Source organism: Macaca thibetana, chromosome 17 (assembly GCF_024542745.1).
Source record: "Macaca thibetana thibetana isolate TM-01 chromosome 17, ASM2454274v1, whole genome shotgun sequence".
Taxonomy (NCBI): Eukaryota; Metazoa; Chordata; class Mammalia; order Primates; family Cercopithecidae; genus Macaca; species Macaca thibetana.
The window spans coordinates 15,928,848-15,951,828 of NC_065594.1; the positions used below are offsets into that span (position 1 = coordinate 15,928,848).

At 37.7% G+C, this 22,981-nt stretch overlaps 2 protein-coding genes across 29 annotated transcripts in view; both read right to left on the reverse strand.

Annotated features, from left to right (window-relative positions):
* ALG5 (ALG5 dolichyl-phosphate beta-glucosyltransferase) overlaps nucleotides 1-22,449 on the reverse strand; it is a 109,251-nt gene extending 86,802 nt beyond the window's left edge. Inside the window, exon 1 of the mRNA XM_050766094.1 lies at nucleotides 22,392-22,449. The gene's annotated coding sequence lies outside the window, so the exon portion shown is untranslated. The remainder of the gene's footprint in view (nucleotides 1-22,391) is intronic.
* Nucleotides 1-22,482, reverse strand: part of SUPT20H (SPT20 homolog, SAGA complex component) — a 49,256-nt gene extending 26,774 nt beyond the window's left edge. For 8 of the 28 annotated variants that reach the window (XM_050766065.1, XM_050766060.1, XM_050766061.1 and 5 more), the window contains exons 1-9: nucleotides 22,333-22,461; nucleotides 16,557-16,652; nucleotides 13,661-13,696; nucleotides 12,970-13,028; nucleotides 12,628-12,694; nucleotides 10,382-10,511; nucleotides 9,228-9,331; nucleotides 5,374-5,490; nucleotides 5,206-5,259 (exon numbers count right to left, since the gene is read on the reverse strand). In XM_050766065.1, the coding sequence (XP_050622022.1) occupies nucleotides 5,206-5,259; nucleotides 5,374-5,490; nucleotides 9,228-9,331; nucleotides 10,382-10,511; nucleotides 12,628-12,694; nucleotides 12,970-13,028; nucleotides 13,661-13,696; nucleotides 16,557-16,559 (570 nt within the window). In that variant the 5' untranslated portion in view covers nucleotides 16,560-16,652; nucleotides 22,333-22,461. The other 20 variants (XM_050766064.1, XM_050766058.1, XM_050766054.1 and 17 more) reach the window with 16 other exon arrangements.
* Nucleotides 22,483-22,981: the final 499 nt, after the last annotated feature.

Consider the following 22,981-nt stretch of genomic DNA (forward strand, 5'->3'; position numbering starts at 1 on the left):
CAAAATAGAAACATTAATATGAGTTTGGGAGAAGTTTATTCCAACCTTCATGGATGACTCTGAGGGGTTCAAGACTTCAGGACAAGAAGTCACTGCAGTTGTGGTGATATCAAGAGAAATACAATTAGAAGTAGAGAGCCTGAAGATGTGACTGAATTGCTACAATCTCATGATCAAACTTGAATGGATGAGTTGCTTCTTATGGGTGACCATAGAAAGAGTTTTGTTTTTTTTTTTTTTTTTTTTTTTTGAGTCAGAGTCTCCCTCTGTCACCCAGCCTAGAGTGTAATGGCGCAGTTCACTGCAACCTCTGCCTCCTGGGTTCAAGCAATTCTCCTGCCAGGTACCACCACCATGCCCGGCTAATTTTTGAATTTTTACCAGAGACAGAGTTTCACCATATTGGCCAGGCTGGTCTCGAACTCCTGACCTTGTGATCTGCCTGCTTTGGCCTCCCAAAGTGCTGGGATTATAGGCATGAGTCACTGCACCCCGCAAAAGTGGTTTCTTGAGATAGAATCTATTCCTGGCTGTGAACATTGTTGAAATGACAACATAATATTTAGACTATTGCATAAACTTAGGTGATAACACAGCAGTGGCAGGGTTTTAGAGGACTGACTTCAATTCTGAAAGATGTTCTACTGTAGGGTAAAACTACATCACATGCTATAAAGAACTCTTTCATGAAAGAAATAATCGATGGGGCAAACTTCACTGTTGTCTTTTAAAAAACTGCCACTGCCATCCCAATCTGTCAGATCCTGATCTGTCAGCAGTCATTAATATCTAGGCAATACCTTCCACAAGCAAAAAGGTTATGACTCCCTGAAGGTTCAGAAGATCATTGGCATTTTTTAGCAATAAAGTATTTTTAAATTAATGTATATAAGTTGTTTTTTTAAACATAATGCTATAGCACCCTTAATAGTCTACAGTAGACTCCTGAACAACATGGATTTGAACTATGCAGGTCCATTTACACAGGAGTTTTTTTCTTTTCTTTTTTTTGAGACAGAGTCTTGCTCTGGAGTGCAGTGGTGTGATCTCAGCTCACCGCAACCTCCGCCTCCTAGGTTTACGTGATTCTCCTGCCTCAGCCTCCTGAGTAGCTGAGACTACAAGCACACAACACCATGTCTGGCTAATTTTTGTATTTTTAGAGACGGGGTTTCACCGTGTTGGCCGGGATGGTCTCGATCTCTGGAAGTTGCCAAGAGAACTGGCAAGATGAACTTTTCTTCTTCCTCCTCCTCAGCCTACTCAATGTGAAGATGATGAGGATGAAGACCTTTAATATGATATACTTATTGAATAGTAAACAAATTCTCTCTTCTTATGATTTTCTTAATGTTTTCTTTTCTCTAACAATTAACTGTAAAAATACAGAGCACAATACATATAACATACAAAATACATGTTAATCACCAGGCATGGTTGCTCACATCTGTAATCCCAGTACTTTGGGAGTCCCAGGCGGGCAGATCACTTGAGCTCAGGAGTTCGAGATCAGCCTGGGCAACATGGTGAAATCCTGTCTCTACCAAAAATAAAAATAATTAGCTGGGCATGGTGGCATGCACCTATAGTCCCAGCTACTCAGGAGGCTGAGGTGGGAGGATCACTTGAGCCTGAGAGGCAGAGGTTGCAGTGAGCTGAGACTGTGCCAATGCACTGCAACCTGAGTTACAACCTGACTCCGTCTCCAAAACAAAACAAAAAAACAAAATCCAGTAAGGCTTCCCAGTCAACAGTAGGCTATTAGTAAAGTATTAGAAGAGGAGTCAGAAGTTATACATGGGTTTTTGACCGTACAAAGGCCACTGCCCCTAACCTCTGTGTTGTTCAAGGTCAACTATATAGTGTAAATGTAATCTTTTTATACACTAGGAAACCAAAAAGTTCATGTGACTTGCTTTATCGCAGTATTTGCTTTACTGCAGTGCTCTGGAATCGAACCCACAATAACTCCGAGGTATGCCTATAATTTGTAGAGTATGGAATGGTCAGATTGTAAGAGTGGCCACTCATTAATTCAAGAAAGTATTTGAGCACCTATGATGTGTTAGGCACCTTTACAGGAGTTGGGGATAAAGTAGTGAGCAAAACAAAATATTCTGCTCTCACAAAACCTATAGGGTCGTAAAGGGTTATGGCATTTTTTAGTAACCGTGAATAGTCCCATCCTATACTCAACTATATTACAAGAATAAAAATGACTCTGCTAATATTGAGTGAACTCTATATACCCAATTCCAAAGTACATACAGGCTCTTTACTGTTATCACATAATGTACTTTACTGAATCCTATTACTTTGCTTAACCTCTGAAATATCTTGATAGCTAAGGCTATTTTTTTAAGTGAATCAATTAATAATATTGTTAAATAATAATTTGTTAGAATTAACCAATTGCTTTCTCACGTCCATTAACTAGATCTGGCTGGTTTCCTCCTCGTTGTGTTACTTAAGAGTTTATTTCATTCACTGAATTCCTATAAACTGCTAGTTACAACTAGTGGCTTGATTTAATATGGGCTCCTTTTTTTTTTTTGGACAAGAGTTCTTTATTGGTGCTATTACTACTGTTGTATGTCTCTTGCATCAAACCGGGAGGTACACAATAATTAACTGTTCCATCTTCAATCAGTGGGTTTAATCAGATTGCTACATTACAAAATTTCCCATTAACCTATCATCTAATAGTTTTCACATCCAAGAATTACTGTTGTCTAGATTCATTACTTCATTAACACTTTCAAACTTTTATTTTTCAAAAGTCTATCATTTCTTTTACACCTATTAGCTGGAAATTTTCCTAAGAATTTTCCCTCACTTACTTGGCTGCCTAAAATACAGTTCATAATAAGAAGGGCAGAATAAATATTATATTCTCTCCTTTATCAATCCTCAGAGTAAGAAACTGATGCCCTAGCATCCTCTGATGGTAACCAATGAGTTTTTCGGTTGTCTAATATTCTTTTGATAGCTTTTAATCTTTTTTCAGATGATAACATTATAGCCCAAACCAAAACACTACTTGGTAGTTACTGATGAATTGAAGCTTATTTTATAATCATGTCACAGAAAGGATAACTACCATTACTGATATTTTCTTTTGACTTAGTAATTATTCCTCACTATAGTCACAGACAACTGAACACTTTTTTGAGTAGGCATCTCACATACAAGGGGTCTTTAAAAGTTTATGAAAAGGCCGGGCGCGGTGGCTCAAGCCTGTAATCCCAGCACTTTGGGAGGCCGAGACGGGCGGATCACAAGGTCAGGAGATCGAGACCAGCCTGGCTAATACGGTGAAACCCCGTCTCTACTAAAAAAATACAAAAAAAACTAGCCGGGTGAGGTGGCGGGCGCCTGTAGTCCCAGCTACTCGGGAGGCTGAGGCAGGAGAATGGCGTAGACCCGGGAGGCGGAGCTTGCAGTGAGCTGAGATGCGGCCACTGCACTCCAGCCTGGGCGACAGAGCGACACTCCGTCTCAAAAAAAAAAAAAAAAAAAAAAGTTTATGAAAAATGAGTATTAAGAAAAAACTATACATAGGTTTCAAACCTTTTTGCACCAAAATAAATATGTACTAAGCTGTTATAACATGTCTGAACAGAGCCTAGTTTGAAACACTAAGAAAGATAAGACATCAGTTTGAAAACAGCCTCTACCAGAGCAACATGAATTCTGCTAAAACTGAAGCAACAACAAACATCAAATTGATGGTGAAGCCTGAATGGAAGAATTGTGAAATCATTGACGCTTTTTCAAAGGTTTATGGGAAGCATGCCTCAAAGAAAGCAGCAGTTTACAAATGGGTAACTTGTTTTAAGAAGGGACAAGACTATGTTGAAGATGAAGCCTGCAGCAGCAGATCATCCACATCAATTTACGAGGAAAAAAATTCATTTCGTTTGTAACCTAATTGAAGAGGGCCAATGATTAACAGCAGAAACAAAAGCCAACACTATAGGCATCTCAACTGGTTCAGCTTGAGTAATTTTGACAGAAAAATTAAAGTTGAGTAAACTTTCCACTCGATGGGTGCCAAAACCACTGCATCCAGATCAGCTGAAAAAGCAGAGCTTTCCATGGAAATTTTCAACAAGTAGGACCAACATACTAAAGCATTCTTTCCCGTATAATACCGAAGATAATAAAGCACAATTAAGGCAATGGCTACCAAGAGGCAGAAGTGGTTCAGTCAAAGCAAAAGCAGACAGGTGAAGAGCAGAGATCATGGAAACAGTTTTCTGGGATGCTCAAGACATTTTGCTTGTTGACTTTCTGCAGGAACAAAGAATGATAACGTGCTTATTATGAGTGTTTTGAGAAAGTTAGCCAAAGCTTCAGCAGAAAAATGCCTGGGAAAGCTTCACCAGAGTCGTTCTGCACCACAATGCCTCTGCTCATTCCTCTCATCAAAAAAGAGAAATTTTGTAAGAGTTTTGATGGGAAACCATTAGGTATCCACCTTACAGTCCAGATTTGGCTCTTTCCGACTTCTTGTTTCCTAATCTTAAAAAAAAAAAAAGTTTAAAAAGTACCCATTTTTCTTCAGTTAATAATGTAAAACTGATTGCATTGATATGGTTCAGTTCCCAGGACCCTCAGTTCTTTAGGGGTGGACTAAATAAATGGTATCATTTACAAGCTTCTTGAACTTAATGGAGCTTATACTGAGAAGAAAAGTTTATATTTTTTATCTTTTAATCCCAGTTTTCCACAAACTTTCTGAAGTCCCCTCATATATCACTGAGCCAGAACTGGAGGGTTAACTGGTTATTCTCAGGGGTAAGAGAGTTCCTCTCATTTCAAGGCAACCAGTATAAATGGCAAAGAAAGATAGGCTAGGCTGGGTTAGAAACTTGAATTATTTAAAAAAAAAAAAACCAGTATCTATTTGTAGTCAAGGTAAAAACATTTTTCTTCTATTTGAAAGGAGATAAAGACTAAGTTTTATCTCATTGAGCATATTAGGCCAGCTTCACCCTAAAATGATCTTAGGCAACTTGAGGGATTACTACATGTATAAAGAGACCCTTAACTTCCAGATCTCATAAAGGAATACCAGCTTTTCACATAGAGCATCAAACTTAATTATTGAATAAAAATAAGCAGAAAATCACTTTTGCTTAATGATAAGTTTTTTTCATCCTATATTTTGCCTGTTTGAGATTAAAAAACAAAACAACTAACCTGGGTCCATTTATGGTTATCACTTGTTATTGAATGTACATCACAAATTAAAGTCTAGAAGAAATAAACATTTAAAAAACTCATTAATTTATGCACAAACATATGAAGACATTCGATAAATGAAACTTCCAACTAAAATCTAAAATAGTATATCTTAAACATCCTTACCTGCATTGTTGGACGTAAGAGAATGTGCCGACTTTGGTAACCAGGAGATTTCATGTTACTGGACTGCCTGTAGTCACGTATTTCTGCTATGACACATCCGCAATGAAAAATATTAACCTGTTTGGGTAAAAATATGTAAATGTCATTTTTTTTCCCAAAAGTCTAAATAAGTAGTTTATATCAAACATTTCGCATCCTTTACATTCATGCAACATTTCTGGCCACTCATGTATGCACTCTTTAGTAGATTTCCTTGGTAGATTTAACACTGTGTAAACCTCTTCAGAGGAAGTATTTTATGTTCATCACTATGACACAAGAAGCAATTTAAAACTATTTAACAGTTTCTAATTATAGATTGACTTTGGCATCTACCAAGTCAATTGACTTTTGGCATTTACGTACTATTATGTTACAGATCCTTGGAACTGTTCTTGATCCTTGGAACAGTGAGCTGTTCTTCTGCAGCTCACTGGCTTACTGTTACATTTTGCTAACTTTGCCATTACTATAAAGTTTATCATTGTTATAAATTGCCAATCAACCTTGCCAGTGTTTCAGCTTCTAGATATAACTTCTATATTTGCTCTGATAAAATTTTCAGAAATAAAATCTTTGCCCTTAGCCTTTATTAATAGGAGGGAAGCTAAACATAAAATTCAAATGAAAAATAGTTTTTCAGGCTGGGCATGGTAGCTCACGCCTGTAATCCCAGCACTTTGGGAGACCGAGGTGGGTGGATCACAAGGTCAGGAGATAGAGACCATCCTGGCTAACATGGTGAAACCCCTTCTCTACTAAAAATACAAACAAATTAGCCGGGTGTGGTGGTGAGCGCCTGTAGTCCCAGCTACTCGGGAGGCTGAGGCAGAAGAATGGCGTGACCTGGGAGGTGGAGCTTGCAGTGAGCCAAGATTGGGCCACTGCACTCCAGCCTGGGTGACACAGCGAGACTTCGTCTCAAAAAAAAAAAAAAAAAAAAAGGAAAAATAGTTTTTCAGTCCTTTCTATGCCCAAATGTAAGAACTGTTATCACTGAAGTATTTCTAGTTATGACTTGCCACAGTCACTCATAGTATGTTTTTCACCCATTCAAAACTTTTAGTGGGTACTGTGGTCTCCATGTTATGTCATTCTTATTGTCATTCTTTTTAATAAATATTTACTGAGCAACTACAATGCGTACTATGTGCAAGGCACTATCCAGGTACAGCTTCATAGATACAGTAGTCAGACAACATTTGCACTCAGCTGTGGGAAGACAGATAATAAACATGTAAACAGAACAAAATAATTTTAGATAGTGATGAATTCTATAAAGGAAATCAAATAGGGAAGGGTCAATCTGGATTGTATGTGCAGATAAAAACCTTAGGTTTTACCTAAGATCTGAATCACAAGAAAGGGCCAGATACATTAGGGACAGATCATTCCAGACAGAGGGAGTAACACATGAGAAGTTCTTACTGTAGGAACAAGCTTGGAGTGTTTTATTGTGGAAATGAAACAAGGATGGATGGAATGTAGTGAGTGAGGATGACATTTAGAAGATGAAGACAGGCCGGGTGCGGTGGCTCAAGCCTGTAATCCCAGCACTTTGGGAGGCCGAGACGGGCGGGTCACGAGGTCCGAAGATCGAGACCATCCTGGCTAACATGGTGAAACCCCGTCTCTACTAAAAAATACAAAAAAACTAGCCGGGCGAGGTGGCGGGCGCCTGTAGTCCCAGCTACTTGGGAGGCTGAGGCAGGAGAATGGCGTAAACCCGGGAGGCGGAGCTTGCAGTGAGCCGAGATCCAGCCACTGCACTCCAGCCTGGGCAACAGAGCAAGACTCCGTCTCAAAAAAAAAAAAAGATGAAGACAAACAGGAAAGCAAGGGTTTTGTTCAGAGCACTGGGCACAACCATGTATCTTAAAGAGAGATCTGGCATTTGCTGATGGACTGAATGTGGAAGGTGAGGATAGGGTCATCTGTTAGACTGAAAAGGCTGGTGATAAAACTGGTTTGGGAGGTAAAATAAAGTTCTGCTTTTGTCATGTTAAATTTGAGGAACCTATTATATATCCAAGTAAGTATGTAAGTTAGGAGCTTGGTGGAATGGCCATGGTGAGGCATATAAGCAATAGAGGAAGTAATATTTTAAAAACACATGAAACTGGCTGAAATCATTCAGGGAGAATATTACTAAAGAAAAACAGAGGGCCAAGGACTGAACCTGAAAACACACACGTTTATGGATGGAACAGGGATTATAGTAAAAAAGACCGAAGGATTAGAGAAGGCAGAGGAAAACCAGGAAAATGATGTCTCAGAAGTCAACAGAAAGGCATTTCAAGCAGGACGTAGTTATATCCACTGATCTTTGCTAAGAGGCCAATTAAGAAGAGAACAGAAAAGTGACCAATTATTCAGTATATGGAGATCATTGGTAACTTTGACAAATGCAACGTCTGCAGAATGACGTCATGATGCCAAATGAGATGGGTGGTGGAAAGAATGGGATGTGCAAAAAAGGAAATGACTATAAATTCTTTGAGTAGCATTGCTGTCAAGAGTAACAAGAGCAGTAGTTGGAAAAGGGAAGACTTTTTTTTTTAATTTGAGACATACAGGTTAAATATCCCTTATCTGAAGTGCTTCAGACCAGAAGCATTTTGGAGCTGGAAATATTTGCATTATACTTAGGTTAAGCAGCCCTAATCAAAAAACCTGAAATCTGAAATGTTCCAATTAGCATTTCTTTTAAGTGTCATGTCAGTGCTCAGATTTTGGAACACTGTGGATTTCATATTTTCAGATTTGAGATACTCAACCTCTAACACAGTATACTTGCATTCTGCATTTAGTAGACAAAGAGAAATAGAAAAAAAAGAGAGGTTATAATTTTAAGTCCTTGAGAAGGAAGGGGAGGATCCAGAAAACAAGTGGAGGGGATGGATGCCTATAAACAGTACACATCAACTATTTTAACAGGAAGGCAAGCAGATATGAAGAGAGAGGTAGGGATGCTAGTCGACTGGTGCTAGGAAGAAACGAGAGCTCTCATGTGATGTCTTCTTTTTCCTCAGTAGAGTACACAGTATGGCTGGTGTTAAGGCAGTAAGAAGGAAGTAGAACAGGGCAAGGGAGTGCTTATCTAGGCAAGCTATGAAGAGAAGTACAGATGTGAAGAGAAGTACAGATGTAAAGAGAAGTACAGATGTAAAGGTCAGTTTCTGGCCCTCAAGTGAAAAACTTCATAAATATTCAAAGTAGTTTCTTTCATAATTTCTTAATTGTAACTATATGGAAATTTCCAGTTGATGAGCTAATTGTTCTAACTATTTTAGAAGAACTACGTCTATATGTTTCAGTATACCCTGAAGGTTAAAGATCACACAATAAATCCATTTCCAGATAGCTATACATGTCTCATTTCATCTTCTATTATTATTAGTTTCAGAGACAGGGTCTTGCTCTATCGCCCACACTGGAGTGCGGTGGTGCAATCACTGCAATTCTGGTTTACCTCTTCCTTCTCTAATCCTTCCTGCTCTAGTCCTGCAGTGGTACAGGAGCATCACTTGGGCCCAGGGGTTTGAGACTGTAGTGAGCTCAAACTCCTGGGCTCAAGTGATCCTCCTGCCTTAGCCTCCCAAAGTGCTGGGATTATAGGCATGAGCCACCAAAGCCCAGCCTCATTTCGTGTTCTAAAGGCTGTTGGGAACAGTGATAGAAATTAAACATCATCTGTCACGAAACATCATATAGTCATTTATATACATATATGTATACATACAGAAAAATATGACATATATATATCATATACATATAACAAATATAAAGACATTTTAAAGACAAAAATTTTGTACCTGAGATTTTTCTAGGAGATCGACCAAAATAGGAGGTAATTCTTCTGCATCCAAATATTCAAGCAACTCTCCTTCTTCATAGGGCAGTCGAATGGTCTCAGAATCTTAATTTAAAACATAAAGTTTGAAAATGATGACGCTCACTGAAAGCTTAGCTGTATAATTCAAATGGCTTTTCAAAAAAAGGTCTATAATAAAACCAAAAGGCATTTCAACAAAGCAAGGATTGAAAAAAAACCAAAACCAAAAGGCCCTCCTAATGTCCTTTATTTAAGGGGGGGGGGGGAAACCTAACACATTATGAAAAAACATCTGGCATAACATCACAATCTGAATCACAGCCCAAAGCAAAATAATCAGAATATGATAAAATTCCAATGTCAAAGTAACTGAAAGTTCACTGAAGACCAATTAATCTAATCTGGAAATCAGAGGACACTTTGGTGTGTTATCTGAAAAGTGGTCACTTTTAGAACAAAATTCTCTTGGTGTTACACTTTACAACTAATTATCAACACACACACAAAATTCTAGCTATGAGAGTTCCTTGTAGAACTCACATTATCATCATTATTAAATTTTTTATCTCTTTAATGAAACTGAAGAGTATATTTTTAAATTATTTTCATACTCACCATTAACAGAAATGCTCATATTCAATAGAAATATTTTTAATATGTGAAAATTACTCAAAAGGCAGCAAGTCTGCTTAATTTTGAAGATTTCAGACTCATATTCAAACTGCAGGATTACCTATCTTTAAACACGGTATACTATCTTAAAATATAAATAGCAATAGAATGAAAGGAAATTCTATTTTAATTATCTGTAAGTTACGTTTCTATAATTTTCCTTTTTTTTTTTTAACCTTTCCTTTGGTTCTGAGATGCTTTTATAATTGGACTTCAAAGACATATCAATTAGAATACTTCTAAAATGCACACTCAGGAAAGATAACCATAAGATAAATAATTTCTAATATTCTACCAAAACATATCATAAGGAAGAAAATTGGGATCAAAATCTGTTTTTATCACTAAGTCATCACTATCTGAAGGACAAATGCTTTAGCAGGTTAAAAAACTACTTTAAAAAAACAGCACATCCTGCCTGGCAAAAGAATTTTGTGGCAGCTGTGCTCTAGAGGGTCTTACCTGATCCGTTTTTTCCCCTGAGCATCAGAGAATATCCCTCATTTCCTGGGTACAGATTGACCACTAAACATGACAAAGTCTCTTGCATAACAAGCTTCTCTAACAAGTTCACATTTCTTCTTAATTTCTGCTTTAAAAAGAGGCAGAGCTCATGAAAATAATCCAGTATAACCTTAATAAATAATGCTATGATTTAACAAAATCAGGCTTGAAGTAACCTTTTGGTGCTCTTTCCGCATTATGATTCTGAATAAATGAAGAAGGCTCACAAAACTGTAGCCACTACATATGGGACAGCTATGTAAACTTAATTTTTATCTACTACTATGTTTCAAGCAAATTAATTCATATTTTAAAAACTGGTGACCTCCAAGACAATAAAAGCACTTAAATATAAAACACTTTTGAATACTTAATAAAAATATTTAAATAAGTAGAATATAAAATCATTAAATGCAAATATATAAAACACAGAAGTATATAGTTTCCATTAAGTGTAAGTCTAACCTAAAGAATATGGAGCATTCTCTTTGGTTGTATCTAAGAAGTGCACATTTCTTAAATATTTTATAGGCTAAATAAGATACAAACTTCAACAGCTCTAAGCTGAAATGTTGAATCTAAAAATATCTAATTGATAAGATGAACAATTTGGACATATTCTGTAAATCCAATTCAACAGCACCTTAAAAACCACAACAAAGTCCATGATTTTAAAAATGCGTATGATTTAAAATAAAACCTACTTACAGATTTAACAAATCATGTCATCAAATCTCATTTAGCAAAGATAACAGTAAATAGAATATTTTTTCAGAATCTCAAAAAAAACCAAAATGTCTTGAATATCTTATATTTAGTAAATATATATTAAACATGTATCATACACACATACAGAGAGAAGTGATAAATTCTTAATCTGTCATCACCATAGAATGAAAACACTAAGCAATCTGAAAATTTTTTAAAAAGGCAAACAACATTTAACCACCTTGATGTTAAACTAGTAAAGAGAGGCTAAAAATGTTAGTCTTTTCAGTGTAGCGAAACCCCTCATAATTTGACTTAAGACAGAATTAGATAAATTTTTATAGTATGTGTACCTCTTCAACAAAACAAATTAGCTACCGCGGAGTTGATCCCATCTAGACTAGAGGTTGAAAATTTTCTTTCTTAATGGGTCAGACAGTATTTTATGCTTGTGGGCCAAATAGTTTGTGCTGCAACACTCAATTTGTCTTTGTACCTGTAAGCCAGCCCTAGATAATATACAAACCAACAGGTGTGATGGGTTCTAATAAAAATTCATTTATAAAAACATGTAGTAGGAACATTTAGCTGGTGGAGAGCAGCTTGCCAATTCCAATTTAGAATCTTCATATATGCAGCTCTCTTATTTTAGTTCTGTCACTGACGTGATGAATATGTACATTATATTGTTTGTAGTGATGATTCCATGGGTGTTTCTATCTACAATGCACATGTCAAAACTTAAAAAATATATACTTTAAACATGTACAATTTATTGTATGTCACGTATATATCAGTAAAACTTATGAAAAACATACTGTAAGATTTATAAGTTTAAAAATAATTTTTTTCCTAATATGAAGATTTTAAAGTTAGACACTACTGGAATTCCACTGTTTCTGGCCTGAATAGTAAAACTGTATTCATTTTTAAAGACAGACAACAAAAGCTCATAGAGACCTTTAAGGCTCTTCCAACCCGAGGGCTCAAAGACATCAATAGATCAACTTCTGTTACATTTCTACTACCCACATCTTTTGCTAAATAAAAATGAATTAAGTTAAATTGGCCATGAACTCGTTTTATGAGCAAGCTCACTTTTTATTACTGTACTTGAATTTCATACATGCTCTGTAATAGCTCTGGCTTTCCAGTTCAAATCATCATGAGAAAACAGGTTACTGCTATAAATTGGTAAATCACTTCTCAGACGAAGAAGAAGCAAGAGATAATATATACTGTGTCTTTGCTCATCACTTCCTAGTGAGACAGTCTGTTATTCAATATAACTGTTCCTTCACTCCTACCTCAGCAGGTGATCTCCGCCTGGGGCCACATTAGCCAGAGCTCTGGGTCAGCTGCAGAACTGACTAGTATCTGGCTAAAAAAGATGTTAGTTCACTCACACACACAAAAATAATACTCCAAATCTAACTCCTCCAAATTACTCTCTTCTACATTTCAAAAGCTACAACACAATAAAAATATATACTTACCTTAACCTCAGGTTCTTTTTCACATTCTTCAATATACAAGTCATAAAGTTTTTGAAATACAGATTTTCTAAATAAATTTAATGAAACAAACATATAAAATGTTACTATAGTAATCATCATGACATGAATGTTATTTAATTTTTTCCTAAATTTTAGCATTTTTTCCTCAATTTCCCAAAAACTGGGTGGAGCTGAATATAGTAGCTAACATTAACTTAGAAATTCCTAATACATGCAAAGAACCTATAAAATTTCTAGTTCAGTGCCTACTAGGAATGCAATAAAAGGTGGCCATCATCATATTTCAATGAATCTAAGATGTTACCAATTAATTATTCATACCTTCCACTTGATAGGTATTTCCTTTTAGGAGGTCTCTGTCGGGCACTTTCAATGACATACTAAAAAACAAAAGTTTATGAGAATAGCTAGCCTTTTGCTTTTGACTATGAACAACTGTATTGAGTATATCTAAAACATAAGTAAGGCTAAAAAGGCTATTCAGTCACTTAAGTCTCGGAATTACATCTTGTAGGAAAAACTACTTAACATATAAAGATAAGTTTCAAACAAATGAAATTTGAACTGCACTACACTTTAGCAGAGTATTTCATTGCCATAAGCAAAATCATAGTTTCACAACCATGACTTTCACAGGTCAGAAATATTATCAATATATTTTATAGTTGTTCAAAATATGCTTAATGTATGAAAAATATTATACTGTATACCTTAGCTATTTTTTCCTTTGAGTAATTAGAAAACTTGTCAAAACAGGAAAATACAATTTTGGAAATTCTATATCCTTGTTCAAGTAAGTTTTATTCCATAACATTATTATCTTGAGGATTCCAAGTAATAGGTGATCCAAATATCACCTGGTATTTTTATATATTTATAGCAAAATGATATGCATACTTGTCCTAAAATAATAATGTGCTCCTTTAAAAACCACATACAAAAATCTCTTAAAACTGAGCTTTTGTCAGTTAAAGACAACACTATTTCAATATGTAACTTAGTCACACCTCACCTCTGCACGATCCAAAGCTAGTTCTAAAGCTTGTTGCTGTAAAAAGTAAATAGTATATTTGGCAACATTAGTTATTTCCACAAAAAAAATTTAATATACATTTAACATTTCTAATGTTTTCTAAAACAGGTCTAATATATTCTCCTTTATTTGTCTCCTCCACTCCACTCTATGATCAATATATACACCAAAGAAAAAATATGAGTCTTGGGTACCTGATTACTAACAACAAACTAAATAAGAATGCTAACACGGTCTCTCTGGTCAGTATTTGTGAGGTTAACATAGGGGAGGTTTGGATATAGCAGCTATCATCACTTCATAGACTTTAATTTTTAAGAGCACCGTTCAAAAAAATTTACTGGCCATAAAGTATACAATCAAAATGAAGCAAAGGCTAAACTCTCCTAATTTGCTAAAAATCTTGAAAATTGGGAGTGGGGTTGTACTGGCACTTAACATTAACTTAGAAAGTGCTAATATATTAATGCAAAAAACCTATAACATCTCTAGCTCAGTGCCTAGAAAGAATGCAATAAATGATGGCTATCATTGCCATGTTTCAATGAATTTAAGATGCCACTGAAAGCATGCATCATTATTTTGTGTAACATTAAGACAGAAAAAAAAAAGCTATAAATTGTAAGATATTCGAGTATCAACTCATCAATTCAGTAATATTAAAATATAAAAGAAAATGAACCTCAGAATTGATGAAATATTTTACTGTTACTACATGTAAGGTTTGAGATCCCTATCCACTCATTTCTTAGAGACGAGGAAAAAATATGGTGAAGCTATGCTATTTCTTCATTTGTAAAGCTTTCATTTCTAAAGACACATATGAATAAAAGCACTAGGTCCTAAACAAAATCAAACATGGCCAGGCATGGTGGCTCACGCCTGTAATCCCAGCACTTTGAGAGGTCGAGGCAGGAGGATCACCTGAGGTAAGGAGTTCAAGACCAGCCTAGCCAACATGGTAAAACCCCATCTCTACTAAAAATACAAAATTAGCCAGGCGTGGTGGCACGCGCCTGTAGTCCCAGCTACTCAGGAGGCTGAGGAAGAAGAATCACTTGAACCCAGGAAGCAGAGGTTGCAGTGAGCCCAAATCGTGCTATTGTACTAGAGCCTGGGCAAAAAGAGCAAAACTCAAGTCTAAAACAAACAAACAAAAAACCCTAAATATACCACCAGTGGTTCTCTTTCTCATTTTTTGTTTTATAGTATTTTTCATTCACAATGATAGTCATTTTTAAATTTTATTCAGAGGCACAGAACTTTCAGTTTTTATTTAAAAGGACTTAAATTCTTCTGTCTTATTTTGTAGATTCCAATACCTCAACCTACCAAATTGCATGTGGGTAAAAACTCCTACCACCCACCAAAGTCCCAGGAGGGCAAGGGGGAAAAACAAATACTGCCACCCTTTGGAAATCATGGGAACTTTTAAGTGACCACCTAGTCCTAAGGATGGAGAATTTGTATAATTCCAAAAATAGTGGGCCTTCTTGCACTGTTCAATAAAAAACAATCCATATTATCAAATATCTAAATATGATAAGTGAAGAAAGTCTGAAATCTGCCATCTTTTCAAAACGTTCAGTTGTAACAAATCTACACCAATTTGCTTTGTTAAAAAATCTTGGCCAGGCACTGTGGCACATGCCTGTAATCCCAAAGCTTTGGGAAGCTGAGGTGGGAAACCAGGAGTTCGAGACCAGCCTGGAGAATACAGTGAGATTCTGTCTCTCTCCCCGCCAAAAAAAAAATCTTATAAGGAGCAGATTCCCAATGAAACTGGTTCCCAGGATTCAAGTTAAGATTCCTGAATCCCATTTTCCCTGATCCTATTTTCCACCATGAAAACATAATTCTGTACATATACACTTCACAAATACAGAAGGTTCTTTTAAATATTGCCCATAAAAGTTTAGAGTTTGTATCAAAAAATTATAATAAACACAATCAAATATATATAGTCTAGGACAATTTTAAACAGTCAACATCTCAAGTAAATATTTCGTCTTCTGAAATTAAAACTTCAAAGGGTCTAGAGAGACATGTCTACATACATAAATAAAAGCATCATTCATTCATTACCTCCTTCAAATACTTAAGAGGAAAATGATTAGGTAATATAGATGCAAAATATAAGGTGTGGTCAGAACCCCACTGTGATATTTCTACTTTTCTCTAATAGGGGAGGAGTGGATAGGCAAGAACCCAAGAGGATAAGGAAGATGGATGTTTTCTGAAGATTTGATGCAGAACAGGGGTTACCTAAATAAATAACATGGTGGTCAATGTTCATTTATTCTCTGTCATATGCTGCTGCTTCTCTAAAACATTAAAAAGTGTTTTTCTCCTTTAGTCTGTCATTTCTTAATGGCAAAAGTTAAATGCCTACTCCTAAGTATGTTTAGTGACTCTAAGTCAGTGAACAGAAATGTGCCTTTAGAAGCTCAGCACTGATGCTGCCTGAAATACGTTATGTGCAGTTAGCAGGTTACATTTATTTTCAAAGTTTAATAAAATCTAAAGAAAAGCTTTAAAATATGAGAAATCTATACTCCCCAAAACTGTTTGTATTTACACCCATCCTCCTTGCCAACGATTTGGAATATGGTAAAGCAGATAGTAGTAAATATTTTTAATACTTCATAAACACAAGAACAGATAGATGGATGAATGTGATAATTATAACACTGATTAGTGGGGAACATATTTTATAGAGAAGATTTTGCAATGTGATTGCTAAGTAATTTCCCAGTTGGGATAACTTGTACAGCTTACAAGAGTATTTCTTTATCTACAGTACAAATATCTTTATGAAGATGAAGGAAGAGAACATTCTAAAACACAAATTTGAACATACTGAGCTGCAGCTTACCATTATGGCATAAAATAAGGGTCCAAAAGAAGAGATAAATTATGTACGCTGATGAAGTGGGGTGAACACCATGTCCTTAACATCAATCTTACAGTACTGAAAAGCAAAAACAATAAAACCCCAATATTAACATAAGGCTATTAAGAGAAAAAAGAGATTACATATTTAATAATTAACAAGGAAAATCACTTATCTTTTTAAGACATATATATTTTTAAGACATTTTTTAATAATGTGTAACAATAAAATTCATGTGCTACAACCTATCCACTCACTGCTGAAAAGTAGTTTTAACGAGGTAGGGCAAAACACATTTGCAAGTTACAATTATTACTCCCTTTCTTCAAAAATATTTAACATCCCCAGAGAGAAAAAAAAAATTTTAAAAAAATCTCTTCTCTATCACCACTGTTGCTGTTCTCATTTTTCCTCTGAATTATTTTAATAGCCTGCCCACTGGGCTAGTTCACTATACAGCTGACTTTACAAATCACAGATATAATCATGTCTGCTGATAAAAAATCCTTACTAATAAAAGAGGACACAAACAAATAGAAAAAAAAATCCATGCTCATGGATAGGAAGAATCAATATTGTGAAAATGGCCATATTGCCCTAAGTGCTTATAGATTCAATGCTATTACCATTAAGCTACCATTAACTTTCTTCACAAAACTAGAAAATACTACTTTAAATTTCATATGGAACCAAAAAAGAGCCTGTATTGCCAAGACAATCCTCAGCAAAAAGAACAAAACTGGAGGCATCACGCTGTCTGACTTCAAACTACACTACAAGGCTACAGTAACCAAAACAGCATGCTACTGGTACCAAAACAGATATATAGACCAATGGAACATAACAGAGGCCTCAGAAGTAACACCACACATCTACAACCATCTAATATTCAACAAACCTGACAAAAACAAGCAATGGGGAGAGGATTCCCTATTTAATAAATGGCGCTGGGAAAACCAGCTAGCCATACACAGAAAACAGAAATTGGACCCCTTCCTTACATCTTATACAAAAATTAACTCAAGATGGATAAAAGACTTAAACATAAAACCTAAAACCATAAAAACCCTAGAAGAAAACCTAAGGAATACCATTCAGGACATAGGCATGGACAAAGACTTCATGACTACAACACCAAAAGCAACTGCAACAAAAGCCAAAATTGTCAAATGGGATCTAATTAAACTAAAGAGCTTCTGCTCAGCAAAAGAAGCTATCATCAGAGTGGGAGAACATTTTTGCAATCTATCCTTCTGACAAAGGTCTAATATCCAGAATCTACAAGCAACTTAGAAGAAAAAAACAACCCCATCAAAAAGTGGGTGAAGGATATGAACAGACACTTCTCAAAAGACATTTATGAGGCCAACATATGAAAATAAGCTCATTATCACTGGTCATTAGAAAAATGCAAATCAAAACCACAATGAAATACCATCTCACGCCAGTTAGAATGGCGATCATTAAAAAGTCTAGAAACAACAGATGCTGGTGAGGCTGTGGAGAAATGGGAATACTTTTACACTGTTGGTGGGAGTGTAAATTAGTTCAACCATTGTGGAAGATGGTGTGGCGATGCCTCAAGGATCTAGAACCAGAAATACTGTTTGACCCAGCAATTCCATTACTGGGTATATACCCAAAGGATTATAAATCATTCTACTATAAAGACACATGCACATGTAACATATGTTTACTGGAGCACTATTTACAATAATGAAGACTTGAAACCAACCCAAATGGCCACCAGTGATAGACTGGATAAAGAAAGGGTGGCACATATACACCATGGAATACTATGCAGCCGTAAAAAAGAATGAATTCATGTCCTCTGCAGGGACATGAATGATTCTGGAAACCACCATCCTCAACAAACTAACACAGGAACAGAAAACCAAACAGCACATGCTCTCACTCCTAAGTGGGAGTTGAACAATGAGAACACATGGACACAGGGAGGAGAACATCACACACTGGGGCCTGTTGGGGGCAAGGGGAGGGAGAGCATTAGGACAAATACCTAACACATGCAGGCCTTAAAACCTAGATGACGGGTTGATGGGTGCAGCAAACCACCATGGCACATCTATATGTATGTAACAAACCTGCACGTTCAGCACATGTATCCCATAAATTAAACTAAAATAACAATAATAAAAAGACACATTATCTAGCATGTTTGATACAAAAAACAAAAACAAAACCAAACCTCACTCCTTGGATACACGCTTTTAATATTTGGTGGAAAGAGAAGGGAATTTATAAACCATTTCTGCTAAATACTAAAATATGATGGTTTTTTTTTTTACCAGGGCACAGCCCTTGTTTGTTTTTTAGATGCAAAGGAATCAGCTGCTTTTTCCATTTCTACTTGAAAAAAGAACTGATAAGCAAATTATAGATATTCAAACAAGTATTTCGTGCTTGCTTAAAAATAACAAAGTAAGCCAATCACTTCAAGAAAAACAACTTCCCATGTTAAATGGTGCTGGGAAAACTGGCTAATAATAAAATTTGAACCCATAAGGTTATAATTTCAATGGACTTTTATGTGACTACTATTATTCAAAGGCTTTTTCTGACGAGATTGCTGGTGACACTGAAAAATCGATTTTTTGATATTGTTTAATGAAATGTATTGACATTTAAAAGATCTTTGTAACTCTCACAACTTGATTTTCCAAATAACCAATGAATGAGGTTTCAAAATTATGCATGGATAAAGACTGATTCAAAGTTGCAGAGAGACAAATGGATTTCAAACTAACAGAATATAAAGTTCACTGATAAAATTTCAAGTTCAGATTGCAACTTAACTTTGAAAAACAACGATGTTTTGAGTTTTGTGCCAGGCGTGGTGGCGCGTGCCTATAGTCCCAGCTACTTAGGAGGCTGAGGGAGGAGAATCGCTCCCGGGAGGTGCACGTTGCAGTGAGCCGAGATCACGCCTACACTCTGGCCTGGATGAGAAAAAAATAAAATCCTCTTATTAATATCCTCCAAATGCCTCAGGATACATTTTCCAGATGCCAATTCCAATGCCACCAGCCCTTAAGCAACTATGCACTCTTGAAAACCTTCTTTCTTGTAACTACAGGAGTTCTCATCCTGGCTGCACAAAAGTAACTTGCGGAGCTTGAAACTGTGGGATGCCTGTGACCCACTCGCTTGAGACAGATTAAGTGGTCTAGAGTGAGGCACGGTCCCCATTTTTGGAGCTTCCCAGACGAGTCAAATGTGCTGCCAGGGTTAAAGCTCACTCTGCCTAGCCCAGAGATGGTGCATAACATTTGCTCTGAGATAAGACTGGGCATGGTCGTTCACACCTGTAACCCCAGGACTTTGGGAGGCCCAGGTGGGAGGATCATCTGATCTGAGGAATTTGAGACCAGTCTGGCCAACATAGTGAGACCTTGTCACTACCAAGGCAAGAAAAAAAAATCAGTCCAACATAGTGGTACACGTCTGTAGTCCCAGCTACTCGGGAGGCTGAGGCAGGAGGAGCACTTAAGCTTGGGAAAGAGGCTGCAGTGAGCCATGATCACACCACTGTACTCCAGCCTGGGTAACAGAGCAAGACCCTGTCTAAATAAATAAATAAATAAATAAATAAATAAATAAATAAAATAGAAAACATTTGCTCTGAGAGTGATGACAAAAATTATTGTTAATCTATTCACCTAAGTTCACATAACCACCACTGGGTGTCTACACAGCTGAACTAAAGCACAACTTCTGATGACAGAAAACAAGATTTTCCAGGTAAAACAGTTTTGCTTTGATTTTTGGTGAACCCCAAAGCTTTGCTTTGTGTCAAGTCATTAAAAAAAAAAAAAAAAAAAAAAAAAAAAAAAAAAAAAAAAAAAGGGAAAGGGCCAGGTGGGGTGTGGCTCACGCCAGTAATCCCAGCACTTTAGGAGGCCAAGGCAGGTGGATCGCTTCAGCCCGGGAGTTCGAGACCAGCCTGGACAACATCGCGAAACCCCGTCTCTACTAAACACACAAAAATCAGCCGGGTGAGGTCACGTGCACCTGTAATCCCAGCTACTCAGGAGGCTGAGGCAAGAGAATCGCTTGAACCTGAGCCAAGATCGCGCTACTGCACTCCAGCCTGGGAGACAGAACGAGACTCTGTCTCAAAAAATAAATAAATAAATAAAAAAAAATAAAATAAAAATAAATAAATTTTGGCTAGGGCGGTGGTTCATGCCTGTAAGAGGCAGAAGTAGGTGGATCACTTGAGGTCAGGAATTCGAGACCAGCCTGACCAACAATGCTGAAACCCAGTCTCTACTAAAAAAAATTAAAAAGTAGCCGGGTGTGTTGGCACACGTCTGTAATCCCAGCTACTCGGGAGGCTGAAGCAGGATAATCGCTCTAACCGGGAGGCAGAGGTTGCAGTGAGCCGGGATCGCGCCATTGCACTCCAGCCTGGGCAAGAAGAGTGAAACTCTGTCCGGCGGGGCGGGGGACTAAACAACTTTTAAAAATGGACTAAACTCCTAATACAACACAAACACAAGCACCATACAACTGTAAATGATTTACAACCATTTACAATGAGTAAATTATTACTCCTACCCTTGAAGAGCTCGTAGGAGTTGTTCTTTAAGTTGAATTTAGGTTAAGGTGAAAATGTTCTGACCACTGAATTTGAAGACGAAGATACGCTACATACTTTCAGACAAAATATGATGACTTTAAGATTTCTTGTCACTAAATTGGGGATGGGGGCTTACTAACTTTATACTATTTAAATCCTTCAGACAAAAACTAGTAACTTCATATCTCTCACAAAGCAAACATTCTGACTGTATACAGTACTAGAATCTGCGAGAAAATTGTAATCATTATCATCTCCATTTTATAGAATAAGGCAATCAGAACAACTGACTTTCCTAACATCACAGATCTAGACCAGAATTCAGAACTCTCGACGTCCACTCTTCGGTCCCTTCCAATATCACAACCTGCAAACTAATCAAACCAGCACCTGTTTTTACATTTTTTTAAAAAAGCAACGCATTTAAAAAAAGGACCCAATTATGCTCAGAGACGAATACGTATTTCTCAATTTGGGTCTAACTTTATAACATGGTGATCAACCCAAGTACACTGTACTCAACTCCGAAAATCCTGCTCTTCACTTTATATTTTGAGTCCTACTAGAGACTGATGAATTGCACTCAAGAAGACGCGGCCCCCACTACGCAGTGGTTACGGGAGATGGCTTCCAGGGCAACTGTTCTCCAAGTTCATTTCTGAGCGCCGGGTAACCATGGCCAGTAATTAATCCAAATTCTAAACGTTGCTATCAATTCTACTGATTTCCCTGATCGACCAGTCTTCCCACTGCAGGAGCTTCTGTCACAACTTAGGCTTTACCTGTAAAACCGTCATCTCCACAGAGGAGCGACCAGCCTTTATGCAATATGGACACCAAGAAAAACGCCTCCGAAGACACGCAAGGCAAAATTCTTGCCAATGACCGGAAATACCCGTATCTGGAACCCAAAAGTCAAACTAAAATTCAAAGTTCGGCTTAGCAACACCGCGAAAAGCGATGTACGCGGCGTCCGCCCGGAGATTAGCTGCCTCAACCCCCGCCCCGGCCTGCCGGGTCTCTGGGGACCCCGTCTTACTCCAGCGGGCTCTGGGATGCGGCCCGCTCACCTCTGACCCTGGCCGGATCTCGCGCGCCTAAGCCACCGCGTTGCCAGTCGCTGGTCAGTCCCACCCACCTACCGCCGCCGCCCACCTGTGCGGGTAGCCTCGCCGCTAAGACGGCGCCGCCTGCTCGGCCGCAAAGCCCACCCGCCCCCTCGGCCGCTGCGTGCTGCACCCCCACCAACGGCCTGTTCCGGCGGCCGCACTTCCGACTGGCGGGCTGGGCCGGGGGGCGGGGAAGGCGGGCGGAAGGGGAGGAGCTGGGAGGGCGGGGCCGCGGCCAGGAGCCTGCCTGGCAGCGTTCAGCGGAGGATCCCAGTGAGGCCCGCAGAGACTCAGGTCTGGGCGGGAGGCGGGGCCCAGAAGCTCTGGTCAGACCTGCAGTCCCAGTCCACAAAATGGGAGGGAGGGTGTAGATGTGAATTTGGGGAAAAGCGACCCTGTGGAATTTCTAGAGTGGAAGAAACGTAGAACTAGCTTTTCTCTTTGCTTAACACATCCAAAGGGAAAAACAGCGACACCGTTACCTACATTTACTAGTCCAACGCGTACAACCTTCTGTAGTATATCAATTGCCAATGAGTTTAATGTTTTTTAAAAAATCACCCCAGAGAAGGGTTCTAAAAATTCAGAAACCGCATTACCAGCCCGCATTGTAAAGTCTGTTTTGTTTTGTTTTGTTTGTTTGTTTTTCAGACAGTCTTGCTCTGTCGCCCAGGCTGGAGTGGAGTGGAGTGGTG